Source organism: Epargyreus clarus, unplaced genomic scaffold (assembly GCF_041222505.1).
Source record: "Epargyreus clarus isolate Ecla_fem2 unplaced genomic scaffold, WU_Ecla_fem_2.2 ptg000007l, whole genome shotgun sequence".
NCBI classification, from domain to species: domain Eukaryota; kingdom Metazoa; phylum Arthropoda; class Insecta; order Lepidoptera; family Hesperiidae; genus Epargyreus; species Epargyreus clarus.
The window spans coordinates 6,367,595-6,389,352 of record NW_027332215.1 but is presented as its reverse complement, the minus strand read 5'-3'; the positions used below and the strand labels follow the sequence as shown (position 1 = coordinate 6,389,352).

General features: G+C 35.0%; 2 protein-coding genes across 2 annotated transcripts in view; both read right to left on the bottom strand.

Annotated features, from left to right (window-relative positions):
* Positions 1–21,758, bottom strand: part of LOC140743298 (peroxidasin) — a 103,187-nt gene that overhangs the window by 41,604 nt on the left and 39,825 nt on the right. The gene's annotated exons all lie outside the window — the stretch shown is intronic.
* On the bottom strand, positions 13,918–14,937 carry LOC140743297 (chitotriosidase-1-like). Its single transcript, XM_073074461.1, has one exon. It carries the CDS (start codon positions 14,804–14,806, stop codon positions 13,940–13,942), a length of 867 nt encoding a protein of 288 aa, XP_072930562.1. The 5' UTR covers positions 14,807–14,937; the 3' UTR covers positions 13,918–13,939.

Below are 21,758 nucleotides of genomic sequence, written 5' to 3'. Positions count from 1 at the left end.
TTAAAAATGTACCTCAATATTTATAAAAGTCGCAATGGATAAGAAAAATAGAGCTTTTAAGCTATAAACAGAAAGCACTGGACTTGAAGCGTGCTTGTGTATGCTGTTGGGTAATCTGAATTTTAAATTTTAAACGTAGCTGAAATGTTGCTCATTTAAAGGGTATTAAGATGCGGCCAGATAAGAGAGAATCTCGTGAGATTACTCGGACTTCGGGTAAAACTTATGTAAGTCATTTAAATGTGGTGTTTTAAGTACGACATGTGGTTTGAAAATAATACTAGAGTTGCAAGGTTTGATTCCGGTATACACATCTTAATTTTCGAAGTAACTAAATTGTACAAGTACTGCGCATGTCGTCAACTCATAATTATCTCACTGCTGGGCACGGGTCTCCTATCAAAGTGAGAGGGGCTTAGGCCATAGTCCGCAACGCTGGCCAAGTACAAAGTGGTAGACTTCACAAAGCCGTTAAAATCTAGAGGTCTAAAGTACGAATCCCATGCACATCACACACACTATTCAAAGCAAATCCAGTTTTCAAAGTTACTAAATTAGTATACTCGTTTAACTTGTATGCTACCTTGAGTATCTCAAAATATCCCAAAATTATTCGTGAAGGAGTCGATTAAACCCAAAATAGTTCGTAAATAAGTTCATTACAGCATTGATAGTCTATAAACTAAGTAGGAACTAAACGTCAGAACTTAATGGCTATGAAATCCCGATCTTAGAGAAAGCACTAATTAATTAATCCTCGCAGAACGTGAGTACTTAATCATCGTTCACAGAAATATCGATCCGAGACTTTAGCTTGGGGATTGAATGCTTCCAATAGTGCAAATTCCTCTTGCAGTCTCATCTGACATAGCTGAAGTCGTCGTATTTGCAATACAGCTCCAATTTACGTATGGCGCTAATTCCTTTGACATTTGGCAACCTTTGACGAGATAGGGGCCGTGCAGACGTATCCTAGACGAACACACTTTGTGATTGCACATTCAGTTAGATTAACTAAGTTACACGGTATATTGGACGACGTACCAAATGGTAGAAGATTCGAATTAGGGAAGCTTCACTTAACCGTTTAATGAATGATGCCTATTTTATATCATACCTGTCATAAATTATTTTATGCCAGGTTTTCAAAATAACTCACTTTCTGTAATAACATACACTCGGTATTATGTTCTATATCACATTAAGTTCTGATAGTGTTACTTATAAATCAAACTCTGCGAAGAAAACACTCATTTTTAAGAGAAATACATTTTGTTCTCAAGCATTCTCTATTTTAGTCAACCTTCTTGCGATATATTGTTTAACATACTATGTTTGATACAGAATATATTTCATCCGTAGACGGTTGGGTGGGTCCTTAATTCGGATCATCCACCCAAATAGCCTGTTCTTGCAAAACATCTCGACTTTTGCGGAAATCATGCTGCACAAAGGTAAGTGTCGTCATGATTCGTTTAAGGAAGACTTCATAAACTCTGGAAAGTTGCTCAGTTTTTATGAATGACACCAACTTTCTGAATTGACAAATTATATTTCGGTAAATAAAGTCAAGGATAGACGAATGATCTTTTTGAACGGATTATCTGAAGTGTGTTCAGAAATCGTAAACCTTTATTAGATTTTATTTTATACCTTTCGGTAAAAACATTATATATTATTTTATTGGATTTAGCTAAGGGAAATAGGTATATCTTGATTCTTAGCATTTCTTTCTTATATTTAATGTATTTATAGCTTTGACGATTTAGTAAAAGATGTTTCGTTATATTAACTGAATATGTCCTTAGGATTAGGTTATTTATGTATACTTAATCGAAATATATGTTATAGAAAGCCGACTGATATTTTACAATATAGATACAACAATAGGTTATTACAACAACAATATAGGTTATTACAACAATTTCTTTGAAATAGTAAATTACAAATTAGTACCTAATGTAGGCTTATATGACTGAATTTAGTAACTTAGCATTGACTTCTTAAATTTAATGTTCGATTCGGGATTTTTCTTAGCTATATTTGATGAGAAACTATAAATTTCATCATATCTTTAAATGTCATTATCTATATATACATTCTGCCTTCTTAAGATTGTATCAATATTATTTGAATTGTTACATGGCTCAATAAATTTAACAGTAGTTCATGTAGCTTAATCACAACTATATCTGAAGGATTTGGCGCAACGTTATCGGGATGGCTTTGATACAGTACCCAATACATTGATTGCATATACCTCTTAAGTTAATGCACGCTCGAGAGGCGTGTAGATTAGAAGTGTGTGATACGGTTATGTATGGCTGGCCCGCATGTCTGTGGCTGCGTCTTAAGAGCACTTTACTTAGCTATCGTGAATCTATAACTAAATTCCAAAGTTAATTGTTTCAGTGCGGTATGGACCTTAGTATTTTATGAAAGGCAAATACGTTATTATCAAACTTATTACGTTTCAGGTGTCCAATTGTTCTTTTTATACGATTAAAGTAGCAAATGAGCATACATTGCACTAATTGGTGTGGCTGCTGTTGCCAGCATATTTGATCCGACACAACATTTTTTTGTTTCCGCGGAAAAGAGTGGAAGCTAAACTTACATTATGAAGACCTTACTTTTCAGGAATTATCTCAAAAACAATAAAATTTTGAATAGCACATTATAAGGACAAATCCGTTAGTGACGACTTGATTAATCACCTCCATAATTATATAGGTCGACTTACCCTGCAACACTGTATGTACATAGAACATATAATTCTACAGATATATGCTCAAGAGAAGAGCTTCATTTGCATTGTCGCTTGCTGTAATTGATACTGCTGACAATCGTTACGTTGCGCGGATGCAATTGAATTATAATCAGGTGTTTACTCGATTAGAGCTCATGTCACAGACCTGTTATGGCTCATGTCCTAATTATAGTGTGGATTTTGTTGCACATAAAACATACCTAGTAATTTAGCTAGTTGAGATCTTCTTTGTTCTTCCGTAGAGACAATATAACACCTATTTCTATGTTACTTATAAGTGCAGCTGAAATCAATCCTTCACCTTCAGGAGACACGTTCTGTCATACTATAACTTGATAGATAAAGCCATTTATCTCCGTTTTTATTATCAATTTATCAAATGTCGAGCCAATCCAATCCAATATGCATGTTTCCTCACGATATTTTCCTTCACTTAAAGTAAGTGATGAGTAATTTCTAATTCGAGCGTATCTAATATTGAAAGATCAGAGGGGTGCATCTAGCATTCGGACCCCTCGATAAAGAGGTCGATTAACTAATAGCCTATCACTGCTTTTATATATTGTTTATACAGGGTGAATCTCCATAATGTGCACATATTGAAACAGGTAAAATTAAACCGCATTTTGTCGACAAAATGCGGTTTAATTTTCCTGTTTCAATAAGTGCACTTTATGGAGATTCACCCTGTATATTGTAAATACATAGAACATAATATAGTATTACAGATGATATTGTTAGACACATCACTACTATTAATGACTAGCGCTAGCTGTCATGTAGACAAATAGTTTTCGGCGCGGTTTTCGATGGAAAAACAAGATGGAAGTTTCGCAAATTCGTTGTACGTATTAAATGTTCAAATAGTCTTTGCAAAGTTATCTAATAATATATACTCGAATGAAGAGCTTCATTTGCATTATCGAATACTGTAATTGATGCTGCTGACAACCGTCACGTTGCGCGGATGCAATTGAATTATAATCAGGTGTTTACTCGATTGGCGCTCATGTCCTAATTATAGAATTGATTTTGTTGTACATAAAACTTTACTGAATAGGGCTCTTCTCTGTTCTTCAAAATGCATAATATTTACCAAATAACAATTATCTAACTACCTTCGCTTATTTTTATTAGCATATAGGTTTTATCTAATATTATTTAATGTTTTTCATGATAAAATATAAAAACGTTAATATGACATTTTCATAAGAAAAATATCAATTTCATAATTTGTGAATTGTTAGCTTATGTTGTTTTATAATAAGATCTTTAAAAATGATCTTGCGCGAAATGATAAAACTTGTGTTGCTCTATATGTTCAGAGTAAAACAACTTTAAAATTAATAATAAATATTCATATTTAAAGATCTTATTATATGTATAAGCTCATAATTAAAAGTTTTTCTATGTCTTGGATAGTATGGAATCTCACAAAGGCACATGAACGGATACCTAGTACAACAACTAAAATATATTTTACGGTCAAAAGTTGTGTCTGGTTAGTACTGGTAATTTTATTGTATCGCTTGGCGAGTGGGTCTACTTCAATGGGATGACGCGGCACGGCACGGCACCGACACGGCAGCGCACAAAGCACGACACTGGCAGTTATTTTCAGTTTGGTCGATACGACACGACAAGGTTTGGGACTTTAAAATATTTACGTATTTATTAAGTTAAGGATAATTACTTTATTAATTTTAAAATGAAGTTTATGTTAAATAATATCCTGACAAACGAAAGCTTATGTGTGTAGTTGTGTACGCAATACCGACTTCGCGAAGAACAATCTCATACAATTATTTTCGCTTATATCGTTGCCGCTGCAGTGTCGTTGGCATGTCGTCCCAGTGAAGAGGATCCCAGTGGAGATAAATTTTATAGCAGGAACTCGCAGAAACCGGAAGCCATTTCGGTACGTGAAGAGGATTACTAGTACAAATTATTTACGAGTACTTTTTTCCGCATTACCACAATACGACAATGATTCGAAGTGTTATTCCAAATTCTTTAAATAATTTCTATTCAATAACAATTCAAGGGAAATCGTGATGTTGAGTTTCAGCTCTTAGTAACCGCAATTATGTCATACACAATAATTAGAGGTAATATTGCGACCCTTTGTCTTATTATTACCTACTCGTGCTATTAATACATGTAAATACCTAATCTACTGACAACATACACATGTTTTGCTGTTTAAAACTGGGTCGAGCAAGAATATAACATTATTTTTACTCTCGTATGTACCATTACGTACTTATAAGGCCATCAAGTGGTTTTGAAGGTGGTAGGACCCTTTGTGGTTCGACTCCGGCGGTACCACCGCCACACCTATTTCTACCTAATAACAGCAGTGTTAGGCGCTGCTGTATTCCGGTTTGAAGGGTGTGGTAAGGGAGACAGACTTGTCCGAGGCGTTGCAGCTTACTCCTCAGGGGTAGCGGCGCATCTGTGGCCGACCTCAGGTAAGAATATCTAATCCTATCTGGGGTTGATTACAGATGTGCATGGGCGGCAGTAGCCACTTACCATCAGGTGTACTGCATGCTCGTCTGCTACTATAATTTTAAATTAAAATTTTAATCCCTTATATTTTACCTTCCCAAACAGCTGAGTAACTGGACTGACGTCAATAATTACATTTCGTATTTCACATTGACAATTTGGAAATCGGTGAAAGTCAGGAAATGTTCCATAATTTGATTCCCGAGCAATGTTATTCCTTCAGTAAATATCAAGAACTCATTTAGATTATTTATAAATTATTAATTTGTATTTTATTCATGCAATAGTGGTTCAGCGCTACCACCTTCAAAATGTTTAATTTTAATATTTTGTTTTTGTATTGGGTTGGGTATCGGTACATGGAAATTAGACACATTATAAAAATCTTCTCAAAGGTATCTCGTTTATGTCTATCGATTTGCATTAGACCAGCGCGGTTGACCATGACCCAAACTCCTCCCACACTGAGGGGATACCCGTGCCCAGTGGGACAGAAATGAGTTTACGACGATGACGATTAGATTCTAAATGATCATAAAACTACTTTCATTATACATTCGTAAATGAAATATTCATTCACAATTAAATGGAAATGAGTATTGGCAATCGCTGGTTCTTTAATAGCTGGTTTCCTTTACACACGATTGCTAAGCTCTCTCGAAACAAATCACTGTTAGTATTACGGCAATGGACGATAAAATAATAATATCTTCTGCACAAATAAATAAAATTGAAATGTAATGTTGTATTACAATGTCAAAATAATGGCTTTTTATTAATTACACATTGATAAGTAAAGATTACTCACTCCTAACAAGAAAATGTAACCAAACTGGTTACATTTTCTTGTTAGGAGTGAGGTGAGGGCTGACAGTGACAATTAAAATTGTCGCTGTCAGCTATTATCGTGTTTGAAAAGTAAAAAAAAAAGTAGTTTTCAGTAGCAGACAGACGGATTTTGTTGTCTCTTGTTCTAAAATAAAATAGCCACTTTAATTGGAGAACAAGGGTTCTGGGCAAAAACATAGCCATGATATCTCCAGAGTGACGCTATTAAATGTGGGAGAAACCGCGGGGCATGATCTGTCATAAAAATACTTAAATTACCATTATGGATGTAAATGCCTCCGAGATGTCCCATAGGATAGATTTAAAATATTCCCTGATAACTATTAATTTCTCAACCCTGCTTTTATTCTTATTTCTACAAGGAAGATTAAATATCAGATGTATAGACCGTCCGTTACGGCTAAAAGGGTCGTCTATTAACCATGCAAATCTCGACAAACGAAGAGTAATTTTTAGGGTTTCGTACTCAAAGAGTAAAAACGGTAACTTAATACTCCGCATTCTGTCCGTCTGCTCGACTCTCACAGGGCTCTTTCTCTTGAATCGTAATATTAATTCAGATTAATAAAGGTACTATAATAATACTAAAAATGAAAAAGATAAAAATAAGAAAAATCCACTATACACAAAAAAGTCTTATTTTTCGGATTTTTCAGTGTATACATTAAATCGTGTTTTTTTTATTCAGAGAAAAAGGGCTTCATCGCTCATGCGATCATGCCGCCCTGGTTAAAAACATTCTAATACTATTAACAAAGCAATTACATAATCAAATCATAATCAAATCAAATTCAAGTTATCTAACGTCTAATGAACCATAAAGCTTCCTAGTATCATCAGACGTCGGATCCACCAGCATGCTGATCCAGCATCCGATGAAATTAAAATTAAACTTGTCATTTTTTCGCTCGCTACTATTCTGCACACATTCCATTAAAACATTGTAGGGGTCTTCGACGACATTACACGTTAGGCAGTTTCGTGATGTATTTTTACGCATCATGTACGAAAATCTGTTACATGGAATGTGTCCAGATCGCAGTCGCAAGGCTGTAACTGCCTCAGTGCCTCATTTCTATTTAGTACCTGATTATCTATCCATAAGTATCTTAATGGATGTGGCTGGATTGTGCGATACCATATGCCTTTCTCTCTAGATCTTCTGACAAAATATTCTTTCCAAATATTGTAACAATGTAGCTTTAAAATTTTCAAAAAGCATTTACTTCAATATGTAACAAATATGATCAAATATCTACTAAAATTAAAATATATAATTTGGTAGTACGGACCGCTCCTCCGAGTTCGACTCGCACTTGGCCAATTTATTATCTTATAATGCGCAACCGTACTTTTTAATCCGTGGCGCAAAAAAGGGATGTTGTCAAAGGAAAGCATTAGTCTTAAGCCTTTATTAGGTCGTCTATATTGGTACGTACTGTATAGTGCATTAAAATACTCTTAACAATAAAACACACAGAAAAAACGTATTTCAAGATAGCAAGGTTTTGCTATTTTGTCAGATTATCTCTTATAGCTACTCGTTTTTATCTTTGTTGTGTGTAAGTACTCAACGTACTCGGAAAAGATAATCAAATTTGTTATGTCAATGTGTGAATCTGAATAGTGGTAAAAGAGACATACTTTTCCAAGGCGTACCATCTTAGTCGTCAAGAGTAGAGGCGCATCTGTGGCCGACCTCAGGTAGAAATCTGAGGGTATCTGGGATTATTTATAGATGTACGTGGGAGGCAGTAACCTGTTACCATCACGTGGACTGCATGCTCGTCTGCTACTCCTATATTATAAAAAAGTAAGCTCGAATGTAATATAGTCAAGTTACATTTATCTAAGGATGTTACATTTAGCTAAGGAACGCGACCGATGTAGCTAGATTACATAGCACATCTAACTCACATAGATTCGTAGCTTTGACCTCTCATGTCTGGTGGAAAGGCACCTTTATGACTTAAGACTGCACGGATCCCAAATCATTAATCCTACAGTAAGGCAGGCCAATAAAAGTTAACCCAATTTACAAGCGCCGCGCAACAAGTGCGATATAAATCAACCCTCAGCGAATTTACTGCGAAGCGGATATTATGATTTGCTTTCCAAATACTTCATTTTGGTAACATTAAAAGGCAAAAATGTAAAGTTGCTGGTTTTATGTTAAAATGTTCGCTAAAATTGGTGCAGTGAAATATTTTTATAAAACTAAATATTTTATGTAGGTATTTGGAAGTTGTCGTCAACCCTTTATTGTTCCACTGCTGGGCACGGGCTTTTTCAGGTTTTCGTTTGTTATAGCAAGTGAGTATTAATTTCTAATATGATCATAACTTTATTAATTCAAAGGTGCGTGGGATTTAATCCCCGGACCTCCCAGTTCAGAGGCTGAGTACAAATTGTAGTAGGTATTGCTTAGGTCCGGTATAAAGATCTTTATTTCGAGAATGGTAAAAGTCCTATATCTTTTTATGAACCACGGACAATGTTTGTACAAAATATCGTAATAATTGGTTGTGTAGTTATATATGTGTAATAATTCACGTTCGCATTTATAATATTCGTTGGGATAGGCAACTCGCAAAGCCATAGTCTAATTTCGACTTTGCAATTTGTATGCAATCTTTACATTTTGTGTGCAGTGATCTATCGAAAAACAATTAATCTACGCTCCAGAATGATTGTATAAGCTCACTTTATTTACCCATTGCAGATAGAAGTTCCACCAAGTAAAATGGAGTATTCGGATTTGGATTCAGGAAAAATATTGGCTGTAAAATCCGTATGCGCCGGATTCAACGCTAACTTTTTTCGTATTTTGATTGATTTGCATTTAGTTTCTGAAAAAGAACGCGTTTTGCTCTTTATTTTTGGTTTATCGGAATATTTTAAAATTTAATACAGCAAGGTATGTTTATTTAACGGATTCATACTGTGTAAGTAATATGCAGCGTTGGTGGTGTGTAAGTAATATTTCAATAAAATATTCGTCGATTGCAAATATTAAAAACGGAGAAAATATTTATTCTTGCCAATAAGGTACATAACGTAATATGTATAAAAAGAAAGATAAAATATTTATAACCAATGTAAAAAATATAAAAACCAAAACATAATACTTAGTTTTCCTATTATTGAAATCAGCTGATTATTGGCAACAAAACTTGATTGCAGAACTGAAGGGCACTTCGCTTATCTACATTGTCTTTGCAATAAACACGATGCATAATTGCAATTGGAAGTTAATGCCAAGAACGCGAACTTTTAACGAAGGTGAGCCGGCGTTTTCATTAATTAACTCCGCGAACATTATTATATTTTCGCCTGAACTTTTTGTGTGCACGGCACGCCAGCTTCAAAGTTGCACGTAGTTTGTCGTTAAGTAAAGTTTTATAATTATTTCGATATTTTTACGCTCGGCCTAAAGGTGGTAGAACCCTTTGTTGTTCGACTCCGGCGGCACCACCGCCACCGCCTATTTCTGCCTAACATCAGCAGTGTTTAGCGCTGCTGTGTTCCGTTTTGATGGATGTGGTAAGGGAGACATACTTTTCCGAGGCGTTCCAGCTTAGTCCTCAGGGGTAGCGGCGCATCTGTGGCCGACCTCAGGTAGGAATATCTTATTCTATCTGGGGTTGATTACAGATGTCCATGGGCGGCAGTAGCCACTTACCATCAGATGGACTGCATGCTCGTCTGCTACTCCTATATTATTAAAAAAAAAGAAAATGCTTGATCGGGCATGATATGTAATAAAAAAGCAGTTAAAAGCAGTTAGGTGATTGGAAGAAGAATATATATTACGACTCGGTACTTCCCTACCACCATCACAGGTATTACTAGCGTGCATCCGTTCTGCGTTTTGTTGGAAGGGCGTAAAAGCTAACTTACATGTGAGCGTGGCAACGCGTCTGTGATGGCGTCAGGCAGATCCTCATTTCTATATGGAATTTATTCAAGGTGTGATGCGTTAAAAAGTAGATACGACCGGCGCTAAAACGTGTGTAGCATGTGGCGTTTCATCGCTGCATTTAGCTTAAAATGACAAATGTCTATCTATTACGGTTCAAGAGATAGAGCCCTGTGACAGAAAAACAGACAGCATAGTCTTGGTAATAGCATTCCATTTTCACCCTTTCGGTAATGGAACCCTAAAAATCTGATAAATCGTCAGTTTCCGTGCGAAAATTAGCATATCGGCTAGGGTCCTTGAAGGTTATAACTTTCCGTGCATTGCTAAGGAGCCCAATAAATAGAAATGATTTCGGGCATTTTCAAAAATTTAATACTGGCTTTTACGGTTCTTTGTAAACCAATATCTGTGCCAAACTGTGCCTGGCGTCAATCACTAAAAGTTTTATTAAGCAGAACATAATTACATCATTATATGCAAAACCGGAGTTTAATTAAAATATCGACGTCACTCATAAACAGAAAATTATGCAGGCAATTTCAGGCATCATATAGAGGTTATATGAAGTCAATGAAATTCATTTTATGTTATATTACAGCAACCGTGATTAGCATAATTAAATCGCCAATCTGTTAATATAAGGGACGTGGTTTACTGTCAGCGAGTAACGCAAGGTATATTTTCAAAATAAAAGCGTATTATGTTGGATAAAAAACTAAAGCAACGATGCTTAGTATAGAGAAAGTAAATATGAGAAGGAAGTGACCGCATGATAATTTTTCTTCATTACATAAAAATATTTTATTAGTGACTTCATTAAATTAAATATTGGTTAAGGTAGACAAAATCCGCATTTAGCTATCTACATTAAGGCCTTAAGACTTTTCAAGGCCTCGTACTCAAAGGTTACAAAAGGAACCCTATTACTCGTATTTGGGCTTCACTGTCTGACCGTCTGGCCGACGGTCCGTCAGTTACAGGACTCCATGATCTGAACCGTAATAGATAGATACTACGATTTTTTTACAGAGTATGTATAATTGTGGCTGTTATAACTACAAATACAAAAAATAAAAACCATGAAAATAAATGGGGGGTTGCTATACAAAAAATGCCTAATTTTCCGTGCTTTTCGCTTTATCTATTGAACAGTAATAGGTACACATTTCAAATATTCGTAGTATTATTTCTATGGCTGCTATGATAACAAAATAATACAAAAACGAAAATAATGTGACTCGGAACTCTCGCGTGCGAGTCCGACTAGCACTTGCCCAATTTGCTTTAGATCGAGTTTAATCAAATTACATCATTTTCCAACTGATTATTAATCATCGTTACCGGCCGTAGGTTTCATATTGCCACGGTCGGTAATATGTTAATGCCAATTCATGGAGCATTATTAGCGATAATAACACTATTCTGTAATCCGATTATCACGGGTTGATCAACAAGTAGCTATGTATATATCCCGGGAAGGACGGCGGTATGTGTGGTCGCATACCGTCGTGCACACCAGACGGTGTGGTGAGCATCATGCTCACCTGGGCGGAGCCCGACGGGGCACAGCGCTAAGAGGACTCCGGTTGCGTTCCGTTGGAGATCCCGGAGTCCTCTACGCAGCGCCGAGGACGGCCACCGGGGGGGTTTTAGTGCGGTAAGAGTCCCACATAACCCCGTGTCGCTCCCACGGCACCGGGTACCTTTTGAAGGTTTCCCCCTCGTTAACAAAAAAGAAAAAAAACGCTATGTATATATACCGTCAGTTAGTAACCGTTGGTTCTGACGTAGTGCCTGAACATTATTCATGTCTGGTAGCGAAGTAGATTATAATAGGTATGTGGGACGTGCACGGACTAGTAAATACCTACCTACCTGTAGTACTGGTTTTAACCAGTAAAACACTAGAAAGGGACTTCAAAAATGAAATTAATTTTTCCACATTCATCTAGGAGCACGGCAGTAACCCCACCAAGTCTAGCAAAAGAAATTCAATATTTACAATTATACATCTTTGTCTACTAATTTGTCACACTTTACACAAGGCATTGCAAAAATCAGTACCTATCAAAAGTTAAAGCGAGGCCGAATATTTTATTATTGTGCAAACATTCTACGATAAATTACTTATTTTTTGTACCATAGTAGTTTAAGTCTGAGGAAACTTCGAGTCTAACAAAACATTTTCAAACTAAGTTTATAGTGAGTAAGTGGAAGACGGCTCAAATTGAGTGGGTGCCTACTTAGTTAAAGTTAGGAGTGAGAAAGTTTCATCGGATGTTTATTCACACTTACATATTATTCATCTACGAGTGTGTGTACTATAATATGTACATTTTTAGGGTTCCGTGCCCAAAGGGTGGAAAAGTATTCTTATTACTTAGCCTCCGCTGTCCGTCACAGGACTCTATCTATTGAAATTACAGAGATATAACAGATAATTACAGATAATGTATAACAGTAGCTACTATTTTACAAATACTTATAAAGAATACTTTTATTTGAAAACCGCTATTTATATACAAGAAACAGTTACTTCACACGGGAAAACGAAGATTCATACAGGAGTTACTTACGAGTATTTTTGGAAATATATAAAGAAGCAACTTAAACTCCCAGTTGTATTCAGTGAGTTGTTTTCGAGTGTAGTAATATTAAATGAAGACGGGGTTGAGCTAACTTTTATGATACTTCATGCAAATTCTATGCAATTTTAAACTGGTTTCAATGATGCCGTATCTAACTACCAAGGTATAGTTATTGTTTGTATAAGTTGTAAATTGTTAGTGAAAATAGTGCTGTTATTTTAGTACATGTATATTTTCTTATAATATTAATGCCATTAATGGTTGTTCTATAGACATGGTAACAAATACGGATCTATTCTATTGTGTTATGTATGTGAACAGGTAAAGCAGAAAATAATGGCTATGCTCGTTACTTAAATTATATTTAAGTACGATTTACATTTAAATCCTCAGGGAAGAGACATAACAATTCAAGTGAATTCGTTGAAGTTCAGTAATTAAAGGAATGAAGATATTTGACCTGTGCAGTATTAAACGTAACGTAAAATACTTAAAATACCATTAATGGGCCAGTTCTCCTCTCAGAATGAGAAGGATTAGGCCATAATCCACCGCGCTGGCCAAGTGCGTATTGGTAGATTTCACATACCTTTCAGAATTTTTATACACGCTGTTTACGCCGTTACCCAACGAAATATATTGAGCGCCGACTTCAGAACTATGTACTAAAACAAAATGTATTTCCATTATTTTTACTTTGTAGTGACATAGAAGTCACTTGTATATTTTTGTTATTTGTTTCTTAGTAGAGTGCTTGGGGAGTTTGACCTCCGACTCCAATTACTGTCAATGTATTAATGTGAGACCTTCTGCATTATGTTTTATACATAAATTACTAAAAAGTTTACCAATTTTTTTTCGTTGCTTTTTTGTTTTTCTTAATTTGACACTAATTTCAAGAAATTGTCAATTTTTCCATTTTAAATCAAAATATTTTTATAAAATATTCATAATTTAAGTAAAATACATTTTAGAAAACATCTTTCATAGATACCAGATAGTCAAAAAGGGCCGTAAAAGCAAGGAGCAGGTAGAAAAAAGGTGAAGGGGAAGGGCAGCGGCAGCTGCTCGGTACGGTTAGTCGATTGAAAAACGTGTTTCGGTACTGTTGTGTTCTTTCTGCTGTGCATATTTTTCAATTTAATAATTATTTTTTCAAGACGTTTTGATACATTTTTGTTAAATAAAAACATTACAATATCAAAAAAAATATTGCTTTGTAAAGTATTTGTTTAAAAACAAAAGATCTCTGCGTTTCAGTAGGGTGGTGGTTCCATTTCATCGTTTGTCATGAAGCTATTACGAAGTGTTGTTTCCATTGAGTGTGTTATTTATTGATTCTGCCAAGGGGAATTTCAAGCTGCCCGATAAACCGATGCACCGACCTTCGTAGTCATCCGCATTCAAGGAGTATATCATGGCACCACCCAAGTTATTTTCCTTTATATATTCAGCTTTGTTCATGACACTTTGGGGATTATCGAACGAGGCCCATTCATGGTCTCTATGCAGATATGGTACCCTTGCATCAACATCAAAGTGTACATTGACATCAATTTTATGGGTCTTCATAAAGTGGCAAATGTCTGGATAGTTTACAAATCCTAATTGTCCAAGATTCCCATATCCTAGAGCTGGACTTCCCACATTTCCATTATTAGCATTGAATAATTTGAAGGAATGTCCATATGTTGGTATCCCCACCACTATTTTACTTCTATCTAGCCCCTTGTCTATATACATGTGCACTGTATAATTTATGTTAAGTGTAGCCATATATAACTGTTCTGTGGCTCTGGCATACAAGGGGGAGTTCAGACCTGTGAATGGAGTAAAGTCAGTAAAGTAGTGAAAATCATAAGTCATGATATTGGCATAGTCCACATACATGTTTATTTGGTCTACATCATAAGCACTGTCAACAATGATCTTAGGAGCAGCGACGGCAACGGTGAGCAGATAGTTCCTTTTTTCTCTATTATACTCCATTCTGATTTCTCTGAGCAACTGTGAGAAGTGTTGCCTCTCCCGCTTTTTGACAATGGATCTATAATTATGGATCGCGGGAAATTCCCAGTCCAGATCTATACCATCCAGAGAGTAATTTCTTAATATAAATTTAACTGATTTAATAAAAACTTTTCGTGAAGCATGGTCTGCAACCATGTTGGGAAAACCGCTTTCATTACTAGCTCCTCCAATGGAGAGCAAGATCTTCAATTTAGGATTTAATTTTTTTAAGGACACGACTTCTGCCAAACTTTTATACTGTTGATCGTCAAGATGTATCTTCTTATCCTTAACCAATACTGATGAAACAATCGCCAGCTCCAGATAATTTACTTAAAATGCTATTTTGTAATTGTAAAAAAGGATGTGGTAATGCTTGCGGATGTCGAAAAAGTGGCTTATACTGCACTTCAGCGTGTTCACAGTGCAATGGTGATAGTTGTTTTAATGCATCTCCTGTCTTAAAAATAAGTGAAGTAGAAGAAAGTGACGAAAACGGAATAATTGAAGTTTAATCATTTTTAAGCATGTATGAGAGGCGAACTAAATAAATATTTTTTATAAACTTTTTTTTTGTTACACTTATTGTTTCATACTATTACTTTTTAATATTATATGATAGAAATGTATTTATAACACGATTTTGACACTACATTACTTAGTTAAGCTCGTAATGTCTTATATTATATGCCTTAATTTATTTATTTTATTATTCAATAAAAAGCAACGATTTTTAATTGGTAAACATTTTAATATACCTTATCAACAATACAATCCAACAGGTCTCATAATAATTCGTTGACAGTAATTGGATTCCGAGCTTTTTCAATTCTAGATGCTTAAGGCACTCTACTATCTATACGAAACGTGCTGAGCAAAACATGATTGTGCTAACAGTTGCTTAAAAATCACTCCCAACTATAACATGTCATCATTAACATCATTACCGTCTCACTGCTGGGCACGGGTCTTTTCTCAGAATGATAAGGATTAGGCCATAGTCCACCGCGCTGGCCAAGTGGACTTCACATAATTCTGAGATTAGTTACAATAAAATTCCTGTCAAATCAATAAATCAATCGTTTAAGTACTTAAATTCTTTAGATCTCAGATCTGATCCAGACATCGTGTTATAACAAGTTAATAAAAACATAGAGTAAAAATAAACGTTTGTAACACGTTATTCAAAAACTCGTTGTTGGAATACAAACAATAGTATATATGTAGATTAATTCATAAATAATCAATACATAGGCTTTGTAATGATTTAATTAAGTTAAATACCTTGAAACCTTATCTCTCTGCTGTTGATGATAAATTGATTAATTAGTGATGCCTGAAAGTAGTAGTTAGTGATGCCTAATTCAAAATGAAAATTTGTTTTGTGTTGAAAATGGAAAACTGATAGTACTGTATCATGTTTTCCATTGTAAAATCCCTAGTTTTCCAGTTTCCATAATAAAGCCGTAAATTCTTTGTTCGCTTTTACAGCTTCAATTCAATATTCAGTTAGTTTAAACCGGAGGCTGGTATTTTAAATGAATTCCTGATAAAAGGAGGTTGAATCATTATATTGCATGTTTTTGTTTCATTTTCCAAAAATAATTATGCATATAATAATGAACGCATCAAAAACCATAATTGGTGTAAAGGCTGGTGTAATTATATTATAAAATATCTTCAAGTACAAATCGAAGCCGCGCATCACCATTTTGGTTTTTAATCTTTATTATTGTTATCATAGCAGTTATAGAAGTACGGTCCAAAAAATAGAGCCATATTTATGACGGACAAACACAACGGGCTTAGTTATTACTAAGGGTTCCGTTATTCTCTCAGAATGAGAAGGATTAGGCCATAGTCCACCGCGCTGGCCAAGTGGACTTCACATAATTCTGAATTTTTTTTTATAAATCTAATGTGTAGGTTTCCTCACGATAATTTCCTTCACTGCTTAAGCGAGTAATAATTAATTTTAATACGCACATAACTTTGAAAAATCAGATGTGCGTGCCTGGGATTTGAACCATTAATCGAGAGTCTTTGATTGAGTTTCTTAACCACTAGGCCATCACTGCTGGATAACCTAGTGGTTTAGAAACTCGGCCCCGATGTCTATAATTATTGGTTACGGGACTATAAAACAAACCAAAACCCATCATTAGTGAAGACACTATATCATAAAACGAAAACCTAACAGGGACTTGCAAGAAATACGAAAGTTCCTTTACAATCAACGAGAAATCGCGGATCGTATAGTTGAAGTGTACGCCGTCTGTTGTCGTACTTTTACTACAAGTACGTAGTTTACAATTCAAGTGTGTATTCAATGATACGATCGCCGTCGAAAAAGGAAGAGCACTCCAAAGTTATCGAACGGTAATGTCGAACACTTCCCGCTATATTTTCCTAGGGATGTGAAAACGAGTGAAAAGTTGATCAATCGATTTTTCTTTCTTCGAGATAAATCGACTGTGATACGATATGAATACGATATAAAAACGAATGATTGATAATGATTTCTGAAATTTGACGTGGAAAAAAACCTCGAATCCTTGGACCGAGACCTGAAAATATCGATCGATTTATTAAAAATCGAGTATTACACATCCCTATATCTTCTTGCGAGTTTTCTTACAAAGATTGTTCAACCACAAAGCAGGTAAGAAAACGCTGGTTATAAAGCTTTGCACCTCATGCATTCTAAATAACTTTGTTTGTTACGGCGCTCCGTATTGTGTTAGGTTACATAGGACATGCATAAACAATCAGCTCCTGTCTTAGAGAATACATAATATTTTGCAAAAATTTCAAATTTATTTGTTGTCTCGCGTAAACAAATCAACATTGCACGGGTAGCTAGACCTTGTCGCAGGTATGATGATTAATATAATAAATAGTTTATATTCTACATTAAATTATATCATAGCCTGTAATAGTGCTATGATATAATTTAATGTAGAATAGAAACTATTTATCTCAAATGTTTGATTAAAAATTAACTCGCGTCGAAGTAAAGCGGAACACATACCGAAATAAAGATCTAAACTTGACGAAGACGATTTACGCACTTATCTTTAGAGTTTTAAAAAAGAGCTTTTTGTTCAGCCCATTGTAACAAATAAATATCTATTTTATTATGTAATGTATGTGAACAGGAAAAGCAGAAATTAATGGCTATGCTCGTTACTTAAATTAAATTTAAGTACGATTTACATTTAAATCCTTAGGGAAGAGGCATAACAATTCGGGTGAATTCGTTGAAGTTCAGTAATTAAAGGAATGAAGATATTTGACCTGTGAAGTATTAAACGTAACGTAAAATACCTGAAGAAGAATTACGCTTTTGGGTTTAAATTTAAGCAGTATCCTAGAGTTTGAAACAGGGCAGCTTGGTCAGAAGGTCCGAGGTTGAAGCCAAAGACACGCTCCTCTTATTTTATTCCTTGCTTAAACGGTGAAGGAAATCATTGTAAGGTAACCTATGTAGGTTGATGTGAGTTCAAAGGTATGTGCCTTAGACTCCTCTAAAAAAACTTTCCAAACGTATGTGAAGTCTACTAATTAGCACTTGGCCAGCTTGGTGGGCTATGGCTTTATCCTTCGCATTATGGGAGAAGTGCCCAGCAGTGGGACAGTAAAGAATTGACGACTACTTTAGACTAGCCGGAGTTTCAGCTCAGAGAATTGAACGCAAGTCACGCGTGTAAATAAATTTAAACACCCATTTACTTAGCAAACTACGGTAATACTTGGAAAAACAGCTTCAGCGGAATTAACGGTTCCAGTCCGACCTTTTGTAACTGTTTCTCGCAAAGAAGGATACAGTCCAAAGTGAAAATATTACGACCATCGAGTAACAAAGGGAATGTGGAGTACACTTTCTTTTTTGCCATTGATGTAGTAGAAGGCAATATAAGTCTAAAAATCGAAGATCTGAAATCTCTCACATATGTTTATTTTCAGGGCCGGATTTAAGGGAAGGCAACCGGGGCGGCAGCCTTGGGGCCTCCACAAAAGAGGGGCACCCACAATAGAGACGTCGGATTTTTTTTTATTCCGACTAGTAAACACTACTAAAAAAAATCTTATCCTTTGATTTTTTTCGCTGTTTTACCTTTATCTACAATACTTTGTACAAACATGAATACTAGAAGAATCTACCTGCGTTTCACAAAAAAATATTTATTGAAAAACTCAACTGAAAAAATTGTTCATTTTATTCGGAAAATAATTTGGGGCCAGGGGGCCTCCACTCCTTTGTTGCGCCAAGGCCTCTATACCTCTAAATCCGGCCCTGTTTATTTTATATCTATAAACCTTAAAAGCACAGTGCAATGCATATGCAATAAAGGATAAATTATTATGTTATCTATTCGTTTCCACAGATGGATTTCCGAAATATTACTCATTCAAAAGCAATTTTAGCAGAATATTGAGCACAGACAAACTTTTCCAATTGTAACCGTAATTGGTTTTAGAGATTCGCTTCGTATATATTGTGTCGTTGTTAAAGCAGAATTTAGTACTATAGTTCATAAATGGGTACATCTGAATAATATTTATGTTCATTTATTTTCATTTCAGTGTTCACCCTAAATTTGTATCGATCTTGAACATACTGATGTATACAGTATGTTCAAGATCGATACAAATTTACGTTTTGCCATCCATCATTATGCATAATGTGTTCTCTTTATTATAACATTTTTCATATTTTCATAATTAATTGTAAAACTGTATTACTGGACATCTGGATAAAGGATTCCAACAATTTTAAGTCATTTAACATGGGATCACAAGCATTCTACCAAAAAAATATAAAAGGCAGAATATGTGTAATGCCAGTGTTCCTTAATTAATTATGTGTTAAATTAAATATTCAATGCTTTTTACTGGTTGGTAGTATATCAGGCAGTAACACACTATTATAACAATATTGAAATCAGGATGGGCCATACAATACCGGCTGCAATAACAAATTGCGCCGTGATGGTATTGCTGAACTGAATTTAGGATAAGGTGCACTTTCATGGAACGAGTTTTGCGACTGCAATTCACAGTAAATTCATTCTCATTTACTTGAATTGACTCAATGATAGGTCTCGTTTAAATAGACAAACAATGAACTTCATTCAACGTCTACATTCTAAAACTCAACAATGTTTCCATCGGTAGTTTTCCTCAAGAAATTATTTTCTGTACGAATGATATTCATTGTATAAATGAAAGAATGAATCTAGGTATTAAATGAAATTGATGAAAGATGTTATTTTATTTTAAATTATACACTGCACTTTATGTGCGGGGGTATAAATAAATTTTCATTACGTAAATGTCGGTGATTCGGAAGTAATAGGTCTTTACAGGCTTGAAAGCCTATTTGAGGTTTTTGCCATATCAAGATTTGATATGACAAAAACCACAAATAGGATTTCTTGAAAATGAACGAACTGATCGCGGGTAGCAAGAAGATTTGCAGAAGATACAGTAGTTCGATACATGGCGTATGCAGTATAAATAAGCATGCCAACATAACCGCATATGGATCCTCAAATTTAATGAACTAATAACAATTGGCCAGCACGAAACACAGGTCCCAATCGCCGATTGCGCGGCCAGGAAATCCATCCTAATATGAGCAATAAAATTCTATATTTGCCATTCATGAAAGTGTTTCAGCGTGCGCTAGTGCGCCAAATTGTTATCCGTATTACTATCTAATATTCACGCGAGGGTATATTTGCATTGAATTTTTTCTCCGCATTGCTAACGGGGTCAAAACCACAACGCCGCGAGCAAACCTGAACTATAAAAATAGTTAAAGAGTTTATATAAATTTAAGTTTTAATTTGATGCTATCGCGAGTATACAGAATGTGAGGTCTATTAGAGTTATATTAGAGTATTTTTTTTACAAAAGTGACACAAGTTGATTGCAATAATTATTAGTCAACTTCATGTTCATCAACACGATATGATTCTAAAGCGACTCAAAAATACGGTCCGTATCTATGTTTTCTTGTGCGCCATTTTCTCAAAAACAACTAGTCTGATTTTGATAGGATTTTCGTTCTTTTGGTATTTGTTTACGTATTTGCCCATACTATTTCCAATCAGCGCCCCTAGCGGATTGTGTCAGAACTTAAAAATTGCAGCGCATCTGTGGTCGACCTAAGGTAGGAATATCTAATCCTATCTGGGGTTGATTACAGATGTCCATGGGCGGCAGTCGCCACTTACCATCAGTTGGACTGTATGCTCGTATGCTACTCCTATATTACAAAAAAGCTACTTTTAACACTGTAGTACACTACGTTTGAAACTTTACGACATTCATCTAATTATGGTGCTAGTTTTGTTTATTTACTTATTAACGTTTGGGTGTATAGGTATTTAGTATTTTTGAAACCTTTATCTATTCTATTGAAATTGACTGTATAATTCTGGTGAAGTGATGATATAGGTTAAATATTCTATTAACTCCTTAAATATGTCACGTAGGACACCAATCGCATTTAAAGTGTGTAACAAGGACATATTTATTGAGAGCAATGGTTAAATATCTACTGTTAAGATTTTGGATTTTATTTTCAGTTTTATTTCTCTTCGGCCTTCTGCCTGTATTATCTTTCATATATTTTTCGTCATTTCTATTATGTTCGAGAGTAAACTGAAATAAATACGTAGATAAAAAGTCTGACGTTTCATTTTTAATATTTTAGTAACCTGAACACCTACTATTAGTATTTGCTTGTAAAGTATTCATGCCACAACTTTTTTATGAGATCCAGATATTTTATAGTTGTAAACTTCAGAACTTCGAAAACTTTTAGACTAGTTTCTCAGACATTACATACCTACAAGAACGCGTTTAAAGTTATAAAACATAAGCTGCGAAGAATTCGTACCAACTACGGAAATAATACGAGCACTTATGCAATAAAAAACTTTTAACTTATTAAACTTAGTGTGTAAGAGATGGATTTGTTCAAAGCCTTATAAAGTGCTGTGTTTAAACACGTAAGCTCAAGTTTCACAACTTTTTGCCTTCTCATCTTCATATAAGTTTGAGAATGAGTTGTACATCTTCTCATGCACATTAAATT